General features: G+C 48.3%; 3 protein-coding genes and 1 non-coding gene across 4 annotated transcripts; all 4 read right to left on the reverse strand.

Moving 5' to 3' along the window:
• Positions 1-5,620: 5,620 nt before the first annotated feature.
• Positions 5,621-6,844, reverse strand: LOC149337535 (uncharacterized). The gene has a single exon (XM_089554446.1). It carries the CDS (start codon positions 6,842-6,844, stop codon positions 5,675-5,677), a length of 1,170 nt encoding a protein of 389 aa, XP_089410572.1. The 3' UTR covers positions 5,621-5,674.
• A 4,260-nt stretch (positions 6,845-11,104) lies between these two features.
• On the reverse strand, positions 11,105-12,298 carry LOC149337536 (uncharacterized). The gene has a single exon (XM_089554447.1). It carries the CDS (start codon positions 12,296-12,298, stop codon positions 11,105-11,107), a length of 1,194 nt encoding a protein of 397 aa, XP_089410573.1.
• A 126-nt stretch (positions 12,299-12,424) lies between these two features.
• On the reverse strand, positions 12,425-12,496 carry TRNAD-GUC (transfer RNA aspartic acid (anticodon GUC)). The gene has a single exon. It is a non-coding gene; the product is annotated as a tRNA-Asp (tRNA).
• A 3,499-nt stretch (positions 12,497-15,995) lies between these two features.
• LOC149337538 (uncharacterized) lies at positions 15,996-17,521 on the reverse strand. Its single transcript, XM_089554897.1, has one exon. The coding sequence runs from the start codon at positions 17,519-17,521 to the stop codon at positions 16,340-16,342; it is 1,182 nt and encodes a 393-aa protein (XP_089411023.1). The 3' UTR covers positions 15,996-16,339.
• Positions 17,522-17,799: the final 278 nt, after the last annotated feature.

Raw genomic sequence — 17,799 nt, forward strand, 5'->3', positions numbered from 1 at the left:
AATCTTGTTTGCAACATAGTGTATATGAGTGTCCCAACTCAAATGGCAAGAAAAATACACACCAAGAATTTTATGAGCTTCCACAAGATCAATACTTTTGCCACGAATCATTAGGCACCTTTCAAGAATCAATTTCTTATTACGGGCTCGAAATAAAATAGCTTTCGTTTTCTGAGCGTTTATTTTCATGCGATTTGACTGGGACCAAACAGACAATTTTTCAAGTACATCATTACAATGTAGCACAAGATCATTGGGATCGTTTCCAGAAATAAGGACACTACTATCATCAGCGTATATGATGAACTGAACAGTGTTGTCAATATGAATTATGTCATTTATAAACAAGTTGAACAGAAGCGGACCTAATACACTTCCTTGTGGTACCCCACAAAATATTGGAAGTAAGGATGACTGTTCGTTCTTAATGCAGACAGACTGGCTTCTATTGCTGAGATACGACTTAAGTAAAGCATGAGGTTTTCCGCGGATGCCATATGAAGTGAGTTTTTCAAGAAGTATGTTATGATCAAGACAGTCGAAAGCTTTGCTGAAATCGACAAAGAGGCCCAGCGTGTATGCTCCATTGTCAATGCTCTGCAATATACTTTCTTTTATCATGAGCAGCGCCGTTTCAGTCGATTTGCCCTTTCTGAAGCCAAATTGACAATCAGTCAAAGCTTTAGTCTTGTCTAGAAATTTTATTAGGCGTAGGTAAATGATCTTTTCTAGTCCTTTGGAGAAGACCGGTAATATAGAAATCGGTCGATAATTAGTTACTTCATTTTTGCTTCCACCTTTAAAGATTACAGCGACTCTTGCTCGCTTCATACCCTCAGGAAAAACAGCCGACTCTATTACTAGGTTAAATATATAAGACAGTACTGGACTAAGATATTCAATTACATATTTTATTGGCTTGATTTGTACGTTGTCAAAATCTAGGGCCTTACTGTTTTTTAAGCACAGAAACGATCTCTGTACTTCATTTTCGTCTGTCGGGTGAAGGAAGATGCTTTCAGAGGTACTGGTACGTATCGTGTTTAATGTTGCTGAGCTGTAATTACCGTAATTTGAGACATTAGTAAAGTGACGATTGAAATGATCAGCAAGAGCTTTACCACTTAGGTCAATGCCATTAACTGTTAGGGTTTCTGGCAATGAATCACATTTTTCTCTGCCAAGAACGTTATTTATTGTTTTCCAAATAATATCCGACCGTTTTTCGCCGATGTCGGAGAAAAGATACTCGTAATAAGCTTTCTTTGCTTGCCTAAGCATTGCATTTAGCTTATTTCGGAATGTTTTAAATTCTTTCAGGCTTTCCTCCGTTCGCGTGCGAAGAAATTGAAAGTATAGACGATTTTTCTGTTTGATTTGCTTCAGATGCTCTCTGGTCACCCACGGTTTTTTTGCCTTTTTTGAACGTTTCAGTGTTCTAAACGGGAAGTGTGCAGCGTAAACTCGTGTGAAAATTTCTTTGAACTTGTAGTATGCTTCGTCAACCTCAGTTTCATTAAACACAGGGCTCCAGTCAAACATGCTAATAGTGTTTTTGAATGACTCCAGTGCATTGCTCGAGATATGCTGAAAACTGAATGACTGCCTGGATTTCTGGCTTGAATTAGTACTTTTGACATAGGTCATGAAAACAGGACAGTGATCACTGATGTCACTAGTAAGAGTGCCTGCACTGGTAACAAGGCTTGTGTTGGTGGTGATGATAAGGTCAAGCACAGAGCAGCTTGAAACTGTAACACGGGTTGGTGAGGTGATCACGTTTATGAAGCCAGACGCTTCATAAACGTGAAATTCACCAGCGTATTCCTGAAGTCTTCTACTCGGTAGGGCCGTGCTCTCACGTCCGCATGCATAAAAACGGTATTCAAAACCAAACGCCCTGAAGGCAGACTAGGCAAAACAACACGATACTCATCATCCGATGCAGAAGAAAACCTGTTACCGCGGCCGGACACGGCCGCTGATACCGCTCCAACGGAGCCCATTTCACACGCGTCCGTTCGCTATCGCGGCCGGAAGTGGAATCCCCCTACGCCACGACTGCCGGATACAGGCCACTGTACTAACTTTTTTTTTCTTTATTTCCGGTATTCACATATACGTACAAAACAAACCGCAATCACCCACTAAGTTAAAAACGACCGCACACCTTGTGCTGACGTACTTAAAAGTCCTTCATCGACAATAACGGTTCCAAACGTGACAGCCATTCTGGGACACATTCCTGCAACTTTTGCTCCTCAAAAAAGTTTCTGATGCTTTCTCTAAAATACAGTCGTGCAGGTCTTACATCAGGATCAGCGTGCCGAACCGCCATTCTGCATTTCCAAATACTATGCAGGCACATTAACATAATCAAGTCAAAAGGGGTTCCGTCATCACTTTCTATTGGTAAGTAACGAATTCCATAGGCGTCAAGTGGAAACTCTTTTTTGATGGTACGTTGGAGCACATCCCAGAGGAACACAGCATCCCAACACTGCAGGAACACATGCTCAATTGTTTCTTCTTTTCTGCATATTATACAATGTGTACCCCATGGAACAAAAAAACCCCTTTCGACCATCCACGGTTTTACAGTGAGAGTTCCCGTATGGAGTTTAAAAAAGAAAGACTTTACACCAGCTGGGATTGACATTGCTTTCACGCGCTTTAAAACGATCTTCCCAAGGCCTGCTCTGTAAAGAGACCGATATAGCGCTACGGGCAGAACCACATCGCAGAGATCTTTATAGAGCTTTTTCCCATTGACTTCGCTCAGATATTCAAGTGAAAAACGTGTTGACAGAAACCTGCACGAAATCACGACTTCACGCAGAAAGCCATGGACGCCGCCAGGCAAACTCCCGACGGGCACAACCATATTAGGCAGCTGCATCCCCAAGCGAAGTTGACAGATAGTACGTAAGAAAGGATGGTTCACATCCCTGAAGAAAAAGAAGCGATTGACCACTTGTCTCAAAAACAAATGCGCCAAACCAAGTCCTCCATTCCGAACTCGCAAAAACAAATTAGTGCGGCTTGTTCTCTCCCAAGACGATGCCCAAATGAAAACGGCGAACACGCGATGAAATTTTTGTATGTTTACCCTTGAGCAATGCAAGACTTGAAGGGTGTACCAAATTTTGCTAACTAAAAAAATGTTACAAATTGTGGCTTTCGCAAACATCGACCAATTCCACCCATTCCACTTATTTGCTCTATCTCGAAGATTGTCCACTTCTCTCCTCCAGTACGATTCATTATCCTTGTAACAGTCGAGGGGCACACCCAAGTATTTGACTGGAGTTCTAACGAAGGTCATGTTGCCAAAAGTGGCTGGAGTCGCCGGCCAATCCCCGTGCCAGAATCCCAGGCACTTAGACCAGTTTACAGCGCTACCACTAACAGTACAAAACCTTTTTACACATTGGACAGCATGCGCGACACTCTCAGTGTCAGCGCAGAACATCGCTACATCATCTGCGTAAGCCAAGAGACGGACTTCCGCTTCCTGCAGTTTGAAACCACGTACACAATCACTCTTTATGACACTTAAACAAAGGGGTTCAATGTACAAGCAAAACAACAGCGGCGAGAGGGGGCAACCTTGGCGCACCGAGCGCTGGACTTGGATGCGCTCTCCCACCACCTTGTTGATAATTAGCCGCGTTGAGCAATCCCGGTACGCCATGGAAACCCCGTCTCTTATAATTCTACCGACATTTACATAATCTAAAACACTCAACAGAACATCATGAGGCACCCTATCAAACGCTTTCTCCAAATCTATTTGGAGCATTGCTACATGCGTACCCATTGCGTCGCAACACTCGAGTATACTTCGCGCTATGTGTATATTTGTTGAAATCGTCCGGCCTTTAATTCCGCATGTTTGATGCGGCCCCACTAACTCGTGAATAACTGTCTGCAGCCTCTTAGCCAATACCTTCATCATTATCTTGTAGTCACAATTCGTGAGGCAAATGGGTCGGTAAGACGTCACTCTGCGCAGTACAACTGGGTCTTCTGACTTCGGTATGAGGACCGTGTGGGAAGACGAGAAAGAAGGGGGTAGTACATTTCTATCGAATGCCTCGTTGTACACGTCCGCCAACACTGGAGAAAGAGCACCTTTTAAACATTTGTAAAAGGCTGAAGTCAGACCATCTGGTCCTGGAGATTTCCCCGGATGCATGCTTTCGATAGCGCTTCGCACTTCTTCGGCTGAAATAGGTGCCTCTATTATATCTCTCGTTGTGTCCTCTAACCTTGGCATCAATGACAGGAAATCGTTGTTGAAACGATCTATGTCGACTGAAAAATTGGCAAAAAAAGCGCGGTAGTGCTCGTAGAAGGCGCGTTCGATGTCTTCCGCCGTATCGCTAACTTTTCCATTATGTTCAATTTCCGTTATCTGGTTGCGCCGTGCATGCCACTTCTCTGAGCTCAGCGCTCTCTTTGAAGGTGCTTCTCCCGCTATCAGCCTATCAGCCCTTGCTCTGACCAGAGCACCACGGTATCTTTCGACGTCAAACTGCTCTAGTTTGTGCTTTAGCGCTCGAATATCGTCCATGAAAAAGCCGGGCATTCGACACTCTTCACTTATCAATTTTTCCAGGTTCCTGCGCATCACTTTTTCTTCCTCTCGCTTTTCTCTGCATATAGCGCTCGATCGCTCTAATGCTTTCATCTTGACTGCCTGCTTGAAGATCTCCCATTTTTCGCTCTTTGTCTTGTTATTCATCGCATTCATTTCTTGAAATTCATTAGTTATAGCCGCCATGAACTGTTCGTCGTTGAGTATCTTTGAATTTAATTTCCACAACTGCCACTCGAAACTGTTTTTTCTTTCTTTTGCACTACCTATTACAAAACTGACTAAGCAATGATCACTAAATGAAACAGCACTCACTTGATATTGCCTGCAAAGTGGTATTACATCAAGGCTCACGTAAGCTCTATCTAGCCGAGCGTGACTGGATGCCTGAAAATGGGTATACTGTGCAGCTCTCCCACCGCCAAGACATTCGGCCACATCATCCAAATTGCAGTCTCTTATTATCTCGCTTAGCAGAGTGGTGCTAGCGTCTTTGTATGGGCGGGTGCTAGTTTTATCATGGTCTGAAAGGACGCAGTTAAAATCACCAATAACAATGAGGAGCCTGTCACAGCGAATATATTGTTTCATCTGCTCACAAAATTGACGTCTTTCCTCGGCCACAGTTGGCGCGTACAAACAAATGACACGCCACTTTGAAGAAAACAATGAAACATCGCATATAATAAGGCGACCTGACGGGAAAGTTATTACAGATTCAATTTTTGGACCAAGGCTCTCTCGCACAAATAGCACACACCCAGAAGAAGTACCCACGGCATGGCTCACAACAGCGCAGTATAGCGCTAGGAATCGGTGCACCATGCCTTCGGTTTCCACATCGCCCTCAACCTTTGTCTCCTGCACTGCTAAAAAGTCCAAATCAAAGTCGCTTAACAATCGGTACAATTGACTCTGTTTCCTCCTAGAGGCAAGCCCACGAACGTTTAGAGTCGCGACACGAATTGACTTATCCATTACGATTTTTTTTTCCAAGGCGGAGTAAATACCGGAGGCATGGCGCTTACCTCACAACTGGGCTGTGTTGCTGAGTGCCTTGGCACAAAGAATCCCTCAAGGCGGCAAAGGCGGTGTCTCCGCCTTCTTCCGCTCCACCGAAGTATTCGGGCGAGGACGATAGGGAGGGCGCCGCACAGGAGTCGTCTTGGCTGGTGGTTCATCCGTCCCGACCGCACCAGGACCAGACACCTTTTCCACTGCATCGTGAGCTCGTTTTCCACTTGAGTTGGCACTGTCCGTATCGGTCCCCTGCATTGGCTCCGGTTCGCTGTGAGTCACAGCGGGTACGTTGAGAAAGCTGCTGTCAGCACTGCTGGTCTGCGCTCCCTCACCCCCATCATCTGGGCAATCTTGTCGAAGCTCGGCGACGGGTTCGTCTGCGACGACAGCGTGCGTATCTTTTCCGGTGTCCGATGAGCCTTTCTCGGTGGCCGAACTGAGGCTCGCCCTTGCTGCTTCTTCCGAGTCTGCCTCGTCCATGAGGTGATCTGAAGAATCAATTGCATCCACTGGTCCCGCGACGCTGGCGTACGTCTTGGGGCACTGGTCGTCCTCGTGGCCGAAGCGACGACAACGCCTGCATCGCGGCACCTGGCAATCTCGACGTATGTGCCCAGTGCTCTTACAGCGCAAACAAAGCGGAGCGCGGCCTGGCACAACGGCAAGGGTAAACTCTCCGGCTATCTTCAGCTGGTGGGGAATGTCGTCTATCTTGACTCCCGCGTGCAATTTTAGTGCCACTGTGCGTGTCGTCGAACCTTTCTCCGTAACGCCTAGGGCACGCCACTTTTCTCGCGTCACCTCCGTCACCTTCCCATAGGGCGCCAATGCCACACGAACATCTTCATCTGTAACTCCGTGCAACAGCCAATGCAGCTTCAAGCGAACCTCCCGGTTGTTTGGGTCGATAAGCAAACAACGACAATTTTTTACCTTGACATCGGAGGCGGAAAGTAGCTTCTGGGCAGCATCGGCGCTTGTCAGCGTCACCGCCCACACGTGGTTCATCTGGTACGCCCCCAACGCTAAAACGTCGGGGAGCGCACCGAGCTCGGCCAAAGTGTCCCGGTAATCTTCGACACGGTACGGACGGGCCCTTGGATCACCGTGCATAAAAACGGTGTTGGCGACGATGCGACCGGTAGGCAGATTTGGCAGAATAACTTGATAATCATCAGCACCAGAAGCAAAAAACCTGTTACCGCGGCTGGCTTTCTCGTGCATTGTTGCGCTTACGAAGGAACGGGGACACAATCAGGGACGACACAGAACATATTGTGTCCCTGAATATCACATATTGTGATATTGTGTCCCTGATTGTGTCCCCGTTCCTTCGTAAGCGCAACAATGCACGAGAATAACAACCACCAACTAGCCCAATTTGAAACTCTCCTAGCGGCTGGCTTGCGCCGCAAAAACCGCTCCGTGGGAGCTATCCATCCCGCGACCGCTCCGCTCGAAAGCCGGAAGTGGAATGCGACTGAGCTAGCCGCACTATACTAACGAGGAGGCAGAAACACAGGCGCACCGTCGCTTAGTTAAAGACAGAGAAGGCGAAAGGGAGTAAAAAAGAAGGGTAAGCTCCCCGTCGTGGAATCGAACCCCGGTATCCCGCGTGACAGGCGGGGATACTGGCCACTATACTAACGAGGAGGCGGAAGGGCAGGAGTGATGGCGCTTATATAAAGGCACAGAAGGGCAAAGCGAGAAAAAAAGAACACGAAGCTCCCCGTCCGGGAAATCGAACCCCGGTCTCCCGCGTGACAGGCGGGGATGCTGGCCACTATACTAACGAGTTTTTTTTTCTTTATTGCCTGCTAATACAGTGACAGGTCACACAAATGAATACATACATATATACTGAATAAGCACGTTAGCATGCGATGCGGGTATTTCAAAATTTCTTCAGACACACCAAGTCATCAAGGATGGTAACCCACTCAGGGGGTTCATTTTGTGCACGATACACTTCTCTAATATATGAAACACTTTCGATTAGGTTATCGCGCGTAGATCGCACATTGGCATCTGCGTGCCGAAAAGCCATTCTCGTCCTCCACAAGCTGTGGAGGCCCAGGACCATGAACATATCAAAAGGTATCCCTTGATCGCTTTCAACTGGCAGAAATCGTATTCCATAGGGTGTTATGGGGAGATCTTTTTTTAGAGTGCGCTGCAAAATATCCCAGTGGAAGACTGCGTCCCAGCATTCAATGAAGGCATGTTCAATTGTTTCCGGCTTTTTACACAGCAAGCAATCGGTTGTCCAAGGCACGAATATTCCTTTCTGTTCCAGCCATACTTTAACGGGGAGTGTGTTTGTGTGCAACTGGAAGAAAAACGTTTTGGCCGCCGGTCTTAAAGGCATCCTTCTGACTCGCTTCAGTACATCTTTACCTGAGCCTCCAGAGTACACCGTCCTATACAATGGGGTGGGCAGCATGCTGTCAACTAAGTCCGCGTACAGTTGTTTCTTTGTCACTGAGGACAAATGCTCCAAAGAAAAACGTGCACAAAGTATTCTAAAGGAAGCAACTACTTCTCGGTAGTAGCCGGTCACTCTTATACTGGCAACATTGGACGTGGAAACAACAAACTCAGGCAGTGTTTTCGCCAATCTCGCCTGGATGACTGTACGGAGAAAATCGTTACTTTCATCTCGCAGGAAGAAGAATCGCGATACGATCTGTCGTATAAACAAGTGTGAGAGCCCTAGTCCACCATCGCGAACTTTGCGAAAAAGGTTTGTACGGCTGGTCCGCTCCCAAGTGGAGTTCCAGATAAAGACGGCAAACACTCGTTGCATCTTTTGCACATTTATACGAGGCATGAACAACACTTGCATCATATACCACACTTTGGCAATCAAAAAAACATTGCACGCGGCCGCACGCGCGAACACCGATAATCCGCGACCCTGCCATCCTTTTGTTTTTTCCCTCAACTCTTCTGTTTGTTCACTCCAGAACTGCGTCGAGTCCCTATAGTGCTGAAGGGGCACCCCGAGATACCGTGCAGGCACTGAAGTCCACTCTATACCCGCGAAATTGGCGGGTGTCGTATTCCAGCTCCCATGCCATATTCCCACACTTTTTTCAAAGTTAATCTGGGCCCCAGTATAGCAACAGAAATTTCTGGCAATGCGCACAGCCTCTAGCACGCTTTCTCTGTCCTCGCAGAAGACTGCAACGTCATGTGCATAAGCCAGCATTTTAACTTCAGCGGCGTGCAGCCTAAAACCACGTATGTTTGCATCAAGGATGACTGCCCTACAGAAAGGTTCGAGGTATATGGCAAAAAGGAGAGGAGACAAGGGACATCCTTGCCTCACAGAGGAGCGGACTAGCACCCTTGAACTAAGGCACTTGTTGATGATAATCTGCATTGAACATTCTTCATAAGCCATTTTGACACCGTCTAAAATTATGCTCCCAACATTACAGTGCTGTAGTATACTGAAAAGCACCCCATGCGAGACCCGGTCAAAGGCCTTCGCAAGGTCAAGCTGTAACATGGCCACTCGACCCTCAAGGGCATCACAACATTCTAGTACACTTCTTGCGATGTGGGTGTTCGTTGAAATTGTGCGCTCTCTAATGCCGCACGTCTGATGTGGCCCTACTAGCTCTTTAATTACCACTTGTAATCGTCCAGCTAAGACTTTCATAAAAATTTTGTAGTCTGTATTGGTGAGAGATATCGGTCTATATGAGCCTACAAGAAGGAGCTTTTCCGGATCATCGGTTTTTGGAATCAGCACTGTGTGTGATGTCCGGAATGAAGGAGGGACTTTTTTAAATTCATACGCTTCTGACAGAAGTTTATGCAAAATGCACGCCAATTCTTCACTGAAAGCTTTGTAAAAAGCTGCGCCTAGGCCGTCCGGCCCTGGCGATTTGCCCGACGGCAGCTTCTCTATCGCTGTTTTGATCTCGCTCACACTTATTGGCATTTCTAGGCTGTCCTTAACATCGTCATCCAGTCTTGGCATTCCGATCATGAAATCGCTGTCGAAGCCTGGCTCGAGGCGTGTGACATTGCCGAACACATCGCGATAATGGTCAACAAAAGCATTCTCGATCACCGCGGGATCTGACGTCACTTCATTTTAGAAACGTATCTGCTTGATCTCGTTTCTTGACGCCTGCCGTTTTTCATCGCTCATTGCGCGCTTGTTTGGCACCTCACCCATCCATAACCTTTCACTACGAGAACGTATGACTGCAGCCTTGTATCGCTCTGTATCGATAACTTCTAGTTCATGTCTCACTTTCTTCACGTTCTCAGCCAATTGATCGTGGTCAAAGTTTTGTACGTTTAAAAGAAATTCCAGTTCCCTTTGCAGCTCTTTTTGCTTCTGCAATTCTTCGTGCTTCCGGCTGCCTCCTCTTTCGATTGCAATGAGCTTAACTTGGCTCTTAAATTCCTCCCATGCAGTCCGAAAGTTTTCATGCTTCATTGTCAGCATCTCTGTTAATTTTCCCTTAACTCTGCTGGAGAACAGTTCATCATCAAGAAGCTTTTCATTGAATTTCCACATGTCCCAGTTAAATCGTGTCGTCTTAGTTTTTTTCCCGAGTGCGAAGCTAACCAAGCTATGATCTGTGAGTGATAGTGGTGTGACACTGTAACCGTTACATAGGGGCATCAAGTCTAGTGAAATATACACTCTGTCCAACCTTGCTCGGCTCTCTCTCTGATTGTGTGTGTACTGCGGAAGCATACCGCCAGTGAAGACTCGGCCCACATCTTCTAGGTTGTGCTTCTCAATTAGTGAGCTCAAAAAGAGAGCACTTTTGTCACGAACATGTGCGCTCTGAATCCATCCTCCGCAAAACACACACAGTTAAAATCACCGAGAAATATGACAAAGCGATCACACTTTAAGTACTGCTCAATGTACTCAAAAAATACCATTCGGTCATTCACATTGTTAGGAGCATAAACGCATATGATCCGCGACAAGGATTCAGAAAAAGAAAAATCTACAATAAGCATGCGGCCAGTTTGGCAAACAGTCATACTCTCTTCAATAATGCCAGCACTCTTCCGTATCATCAGTGCGCACCCGCCTGACATGCCATTAGCATGGCACACACACACATTATAATGCGCGGTAAAAGGCATCACCATGCGATCGGTCTGCTCTTGAGTCTCGACCTTAGTTTCTTGTATCGCGATGACATCGAGTTCCTTCTCCATACAGAGGCGACTAAGTTGATACTGTCGCCTACGTGCTCCAAGGCCACGAACATTCAAGGTGGCAACTCTTAATGCTGTCTCTAGTCTCAGAGCCATTTATCTTATAGAGCACACCGTTCGCACAGTACCTGTGGGTAACTACTGATATTAGCGCTTTGCAACAAGTAAGCAATTGGCAGCACAATTCCCACGCGTACCTTTGCGGTGTACGCAGCGGCTACTTCTGAAAAGGCGTCCATCTTTTGACGACGCTGGCCTGGACGCCCCAGTAGGCGCCACGTCCTACGGAGGCGGTGTTGCCGCCGGCCGTCTGTCCGGCGGAATGTTCGGTTTCGGACGGAAGGGCGCCCGACGGCCCACCGGTGCTTTCGGCGGGGGTTCATCGTTGCTCTCGTTGCCAAGGTTCTCGTGCTGGTTGTTGGCTGAGTCCCGTGACCTTTTTGTATCCGCGTTGCTTACACCCGATTCTGCGACGTCCATCAGATCGCCTCCAGGTGCGTGTTTTGCTGCATCCACCTCGGTAGCGGCTGGTTCGGTGGCCAACTCCTTCACATTTTCATCGCTTGGCTTTTCCTCTTCAGTTTTCTGCTGAGTAAGTTGCACTGTAGCCGCGTTCGGTAGGCCAGCGCTATGCTCAGACGGCATTACGGCTGTGTCCGATGGCCGACTCTCCGTGCGGGAGGCCTCAGCGACGTCAGCCTCGTCCATGAAAAGGTCCGCCACGTCTTCCTTGGGCGCCGGTCCTGTTACCGACGCGTACGTCCTTTCACACTGCGCTTCGTCATGGCCGTAGCGACGACAAAGCGTACATTTCGGGACGCGGCAGTCACGTCGAACATGACCGGTGTTTCGGCATTTCAAGCACAACGGTGCTCTGCTAGGGACAACAACCAAGGTCTGCTCACCGGCGATACGAAGTTGGTGGGGCAGGTCTTCCACGGTGAGACCCGTCCGCAGAACCAAGGACACCATTCGCGTTGACGATGATTTTTCTTGCACGCCGTGAACACGCCATTTCTCCCGGAAAACGTCAATCACCTTTCCGTAAGGTGAGAGGGCTGTCCGTATGTCGTCGTCAGGCATGTTGTACAGCATCCAATGCAGCTTCAATTGCACCACCTGGTTGGCTGGGTCGACCACAATACAGCGATGCTCCTTCACTTTCATGTTCTTGACGCTTGCGAGCCTCTTGACGCCTTCGTCGCTCTTGAAGGTGATTGCCAAAACGTGGCTCATCTGATACGCCCCAAGGGCGATAACATCGGGCAGTAGGCCTAAGCCCGCCAGCGCATCGCGGAAGTGCTCCACGCGATACGGCCTGGCCCGCACATCAGCATGCAAAAACAACGTATTTAAAACAATACGGCCTGTCGGCAGTTGAGGCAGACACACTTGATATTCCGGGTCTTCAGTATCAAAAATCCTGTTACCGCGGCCCTGCTGGGCCGCTGAAGCCGCTCCTACGGAGCCCTGCATCCTGCGTCCGTTCACTAGCGTGGCCGGAAGCAGAATCCACTATACTAACGAGGAGGCGGAAGGGCAGGAGTGATGGCGCTTATATAAAGGCACAGAAGGGCAAAGCGAGAAAAAAAGAACACGAAGCTCCCCGTCGGGGAATCGAACCCCGGTCTCCCGCGTGACAGGCGGGGATACTGGCCACTATACTAACGAGGAGGCGGAAGGGCAGGAGTGATGGCGCTTATATAAAGGCACAGAAGGGCAAAGCGAGAAAAAAAGAACACGAAGCTCCCCGTCGGGAAATCGAACCCCGGTCTCCCGCGTGACAGGCGGGGATACTGGCCACTATACTAACGAGGATTTTTTTTTTCTTTATTGCCGGAAAACAATACATGCGCAGGCATAAAAAGTCGCTAGCCAGACTTTGGCTAAGGCGACGGATTAAAACATTTTCATTTCGATCAATTTGTCCATAACTGCCACCCACTCCGGTGGCTGAGGTTGACTGCGGAGAACATCTTTCAGAGAAGCTACACTTTCTATAAAGTTTTCCCTGACTGGTTTCACATTTGCGTCTGCGTGCCTAGCCGCCATCCTAGTTTTTCAGATGCTGTGGAGGCCCAGTAGCATAAACATATCGTATGGCACTTCGCCACTTTCTATAGGCAGGAACCGGATGCCATATGGAGTAACAGGTAGCTCTTTTTTTAAAGTTCTTTGCAAGATATCCCAGTGGAAAACCGGGTCCCAGCAGTCGATAAAGACATGTTCGATGGTCTCGGGTTTTTTGCACAGTGTGCAGTCGACGTTCCATGGTACGAAAATGCCTTTATCGTTTAGCCATGTTTTCACCGGAAGGGTACCCGAGTGTAATTTAAAGAAAAAGGATTTGACGTTCGGTCTTACCGGCATCTTCTTAACTCGATTTAGCACATCTTTGCCTGGGCCTCCGCAGTAAAAGGATCGGTATAAGGGTACAGGTATAAAGATATCTAACAAATCCTTGTACAATTTTTTCCTGGGTACAGCAGCCAGATATTCAGTCGAAAAATGAGAGCTCAAAATGTGAAAGGCAGCCACAACTTCACGTAAAAACCCAGTTACAGCACGATTCGTGGCTGGGAAACTGGACACAACAAATTCCGGTAACACATTTCCTAAGCGCACCTGCAACATTGTGCGCAACAAAGGATCGGTTTGATCACGTAGAAACAAAAATCTTGAGACAACTTGTTTCAGAAACAAGTTGGAAAGGCCAAGGCCACCTCTTTTGACCGGTAGGAACAAATTAGCTCGACTAGTTCGCTCCCAATTCGAGCTCCAAATAAAAACAGCAAACACTCTATGCAGCTTCTGCACGTTTGCTCTGGTGATGAGCAAAAACTGCAAAAAATACCAAATTCTGGCTATCAAAAATACATTGCACACACTTGCACGCGCGAAAACAGAAAGTTCACGTCCTTTCCATCCATCCGCTTTTTTCCTTGCACTCTGCGTTACCTCACCCCACAACTCTGTACTGTTCTTATAGTGCTCTAAGGGTACCCCCAAATACTTCGCAGGGGAGGTCGTCCATTGCATGTTAGCAAACACTGCGGGTGTGCTCTCCCAATCACCGTGCCAAAATCCAATGCACTTATCCCAGTTAACTTCGCACCCGGTCTTTTTGCAATAGGCCCGCGCAACTTTGACAACTTCTTTAACGCTTTCTTGGTTCGCGCAAAAAACAGCAATATCATCAGCGTAAGCAAGCACTTTTACTTGCACCGACTGAAGAGTGAAACCACAGATCCCATCATTGTGTAACAGCGATAACAGAAAAGGCTCAAGATAGATCGCAAAGAGCAGAGGCGAGAGCGGGCAGCCCTGCCTGACCGAGGAACAGACAGGCACAGGTTCAGTAAGCTGTTTGTTCACTATAATACGCGTAACACAGTTTTCGTACGCCATCTGTACACCTTGTAATATTACAGAGCCGACGTTGGCATATTCTAGAACGGCGAAAAGAATTTCGTGTGACACGCGATCGAAGGCCTTCGCCAAGTCAAGCTGCATCATGGCAACTCGTCCCACGAACGCATCGCAACATTCAAGTACAGTTCTAGCAATGTGCACATTCGTTCCAATGGTGCGACCTTTAATACCGCACGTTTGGTGCGGCCCTACAAGGTCCTTTATAACCTTTTGCAGTCTATTGGCAAGAATCTTCATAAACACTTTATAGTCGACGTTGGTCAGGCTTATCGGCCGATAAGCCCCAACGGACAGCAGTTTAGCCTGGTCTTCACTCTTGGGCACTAAAACCACGTGTGCTGTTTTAAATGACGGCGGCATTTTCTTTATTTCATACATTTCAGTGAAGACGCAGTGCAGAGCATAAGTGAGTTCGGCTTTGAAACCCTTATAAAAATCACTGCCTAGGCCGTCAGGACCAGGAGATTTTCCGGTACTCAGTTCTTCGATCGCTCTTCCCACTTCGCTTACGCTGAATGGTACCTCCAGCCCTTGTTTTATTTCATCTCCAAGCTTTGGCATACGAGACAAGAACGTTTCTGTAAAGCCCTCTTCTTCAAGCTGACGGCGCCCAAACAATTCCCTATACTGTTCAACAAAAGCTAACTGAATCATCTTGCTATCATTCGTTACCTCGTTTCTGTACCTAATTTGTTTTATTTCATTTTGAGTCGCATACTTCTTTTCGTCACTAAGCGAGCGTTTAGTAGGCACTTGGTCAAGCCAGAGACGTTCAGCACGCGCCCTTATCACGGCAGCTGCATACTTGTTTTTTTCGATAATCTCAAGTTTACTTTTTGTTTCTCTTTTCTCTTTCTTATATCTTCCCGGCTGGGAACTTTCCAGGCTTACGAGCAAGTCAAGTTGGCAATGTAGTTCTTTTTCTTTAACACGTTTATCATGGCAAATAACGCTTGCTCTTTCAATCGCGTTCATTTTCACTTGCTGTTTGAAATCTTCCCATCTAATTACCCAGTTCCCAGGCTCTGCTGATAGCAATGCTTTAATACATTCATTAACTTTACTACCAAAAAGTTCATCCTCGAGTAACTGTGCGTTAAACTTCCAAAGATCCCACGAGAAACGAGATTTCTTTTCTTTTTTTCCCAGGGTAAACGCAACTAAGCTGTGGTCGGTAAAAGACATGTTTTTCACGTCGTAGCTGTTGCACAAAGGAACAAGATCAAGGGACACATACGCTCTGTCCAATCTCGCGTGACTTTCACCCTGAAAGTGAGTAAAATGCGATGCTACCGAAAGAACTTCAGCAACATCATCTAAACCATTTTCGTGTACAAGCGAATTCAACAATTCCGCACTTTTGTCGCGGACAAGTCTTTTTGTAGTTCTGTCCTGTGCTTTACATACGCAGTTAAAGTCACCCAACAGCACAATTAACCGCTCACAGCATACGTATTGTTCAAGACGCTCAAAAAATTCCTCGCGCTCGTTCTCTTTGTTAGGGGCATACACACATATGATCCTCCACAGTAAATTGCAATAAAGAAAATCAACTACAAGCAAACGGCCAGTTTGACACACAGTTAAATTCTGTTCGACAATCCCCATGGAATTCCTAATAAAGACAGCACAACCCCCCGATGTGCCAGACGAATGGCACACACAAATATTGTAACGTGTCGTAAAAGGCTGCACCATACGGTCCGTCTGTTCCCTTCCTTCGACTTTGGTCTCCTGGACGGCTATTATGTCGAGGTCATTATCGAGGAACAACCGGCTTAGTTGGTACTGACGTTTTTTAGAAGCCAGTCCCCTGACATTAATTGTTGCAATGCGCAACGCTCCAACAGGTGTCGAAGCCATCTAGTTTAAGTACAGGAGCCGTATGGTGCGTACCTGAGGACACAAAGCGACGGCGGAGGGCGACTTGCCTAGTCCATGGTGCTCGATGGGTACAGTGCCGGTATTCCAACGTCTCTTGCACCTCTGCCTCATGCGTACGGACTGGAGACCCAGCCCATGCAGTCCGTCACCAAAAAAGGCCATCTCGCGTCCACAGAAGCCACACACAACGCACTCACTCAACTAAGGCGGCGGCTTAGCCGCCGCTCGTTGATCGGCCGGTATATTCGGCCGCGGTTTCAGCGTCGCTCGCCTCACACCAACAGTCTTCGGCGGTGGCTCGTCGCCCTCGCTCGCCTTAGGCTCTCCGTTCGCACTGTGCTCGTGCGGTCGCTTTCCTCCCTGGTTGCTGGTTGACGCATCCGTCACTTCCATGCTTTCAGCATGTTGGGGAACGACGGGAACTGACGTCCCACTCCCCGAGAGGACTTCGCTCTTTGACGTCTTAACATCTGCAGGCGGCGCTTCCTGTTGCTGCAGCTTACTGCTGAGCGTCTCCGCGGTTGCGGATGTTCCAGGAGTCGACACAGCCGGGGATTTTTCCTTCTCCGCTCCGTCGCCTGCCTCTGCTGCAGCGTCTTCCGCGTCAGCCTCGTCCATGACAAGCTCGGACGAGATGTCATTGTTGACTGGGACGGCAGCGCTCGCGTACGTGCGTACACACCTGCTATCCTCATGTCCGTAACGGCGACAGGCGCCGCACCTTGGAACTTTGCACTCACGACGAATGTGCCCAGTACCGTGGCAGCGCAGACAGAGCGGAGCTCTGCCCGGTACAACCACGAGAGCCAGCTCACCGCCAACCCTGACTTCGTGAGGGAGGTCTTCCAGTTTCACGCCAGGATTCATTTTCAATGAAACCAAGCGCGTCGTCGACCCCTTGCTGGCGACACCCTGGACGCGCCACCGTTCCTTGGTGACTTCGCTCACCTTGCCGTACGGGGCGAAGGCTACCCTCACGTCTTCGTCGGGCACGTTGTGCAGCAGCCAGTGTAGCTTGACGCGGACGTCTTGGTTTGCCGGGTCAATAACTAGACAGCGGCGGTCCTTCACTTTTACTTCCCGGGCAGCAAGAATTTTCTTCACCGCATCAGCACTGGTGAAAGTAATAGCCCACACATGGCTCATGCGATACGCCCCCAAGGCGATAACCTCGGGGAGCAGCATCAGCTGAGCCAGCGCATCCCTGAAATCTTCGACCCGATAGGGGCGGGCCCGCACGTCAGCGTGCAAAAAGACTGTGTTTAACACAACATTTCCTGTAGGAAGGGTAGGCAGAATCACCTGATAGTCATCTTCCGAGGCAAGAATCCTGTTTCCGCGGCCAGACATGGCCGCTGTAGCCGCTCCAACGGAGCCCGTCATCGCACGTCCGTCACGCTCGGTGGCCGGAAGCCGAATCTATACTAACGAGGAGGCGGAAGGGCAGGAGTGATGGCGCTTATATAAAGGCACAGAAGGGCAAAGCGAGAAAAAAAGAACACGAAGCTCCCCGTCGGGAAATCGAACCCCGGTCTCCCGCGTGACAGGCGGGGATACTGGCCACTATACTAACGAGGAGGCGGAAGGGCAGGAGTGATGGCGCTTATATAAAGGCACAGAAGGGCAAAGCGAGAAAAAAAGAACACGAAGCTCCCCGTCGG

The sequence above is a fragment of the Amblyomma mixtum genome, chromosome 7, assembly GCF_055824585.1.
Source record: "Amblyomma mixtum isolate Tamu chromosome 7, ASM5582458v1, whole genome shotgun sequence".
Lineage (NCBI taxonomy): Eukaryota > Metazoa > Arthropoda > Arachnida > Ixodida > Ixodidae > Amblyomma > Amblyomma mixtum.

Bases quoted from the DNA above. Each gene is read 5' to 3' on its own strand.
- LOC149337535 (XM_089554446.1), bottom strand. From the start codon at position 6,844: ATGCACGAGAAAGCCAGCCGCGGTAACAGGTTTTTTGCTTCTGGTGCT.
- LOC149337538 (XM_089554897.1), bottom strand. From the start codon at position 17,521: ATGACGGGCTCCGTTGGAGCGGCTACAGCGGCCATGTCTGGCCGCGGA.
- LOC149337536 (XM_089554447.1), bottom strand. From the start codon at position 12,298: ATGCAGGGCTCCGTAGGAGCGGCTTCAGCGGCCCAGCAGGGCCGCGGT.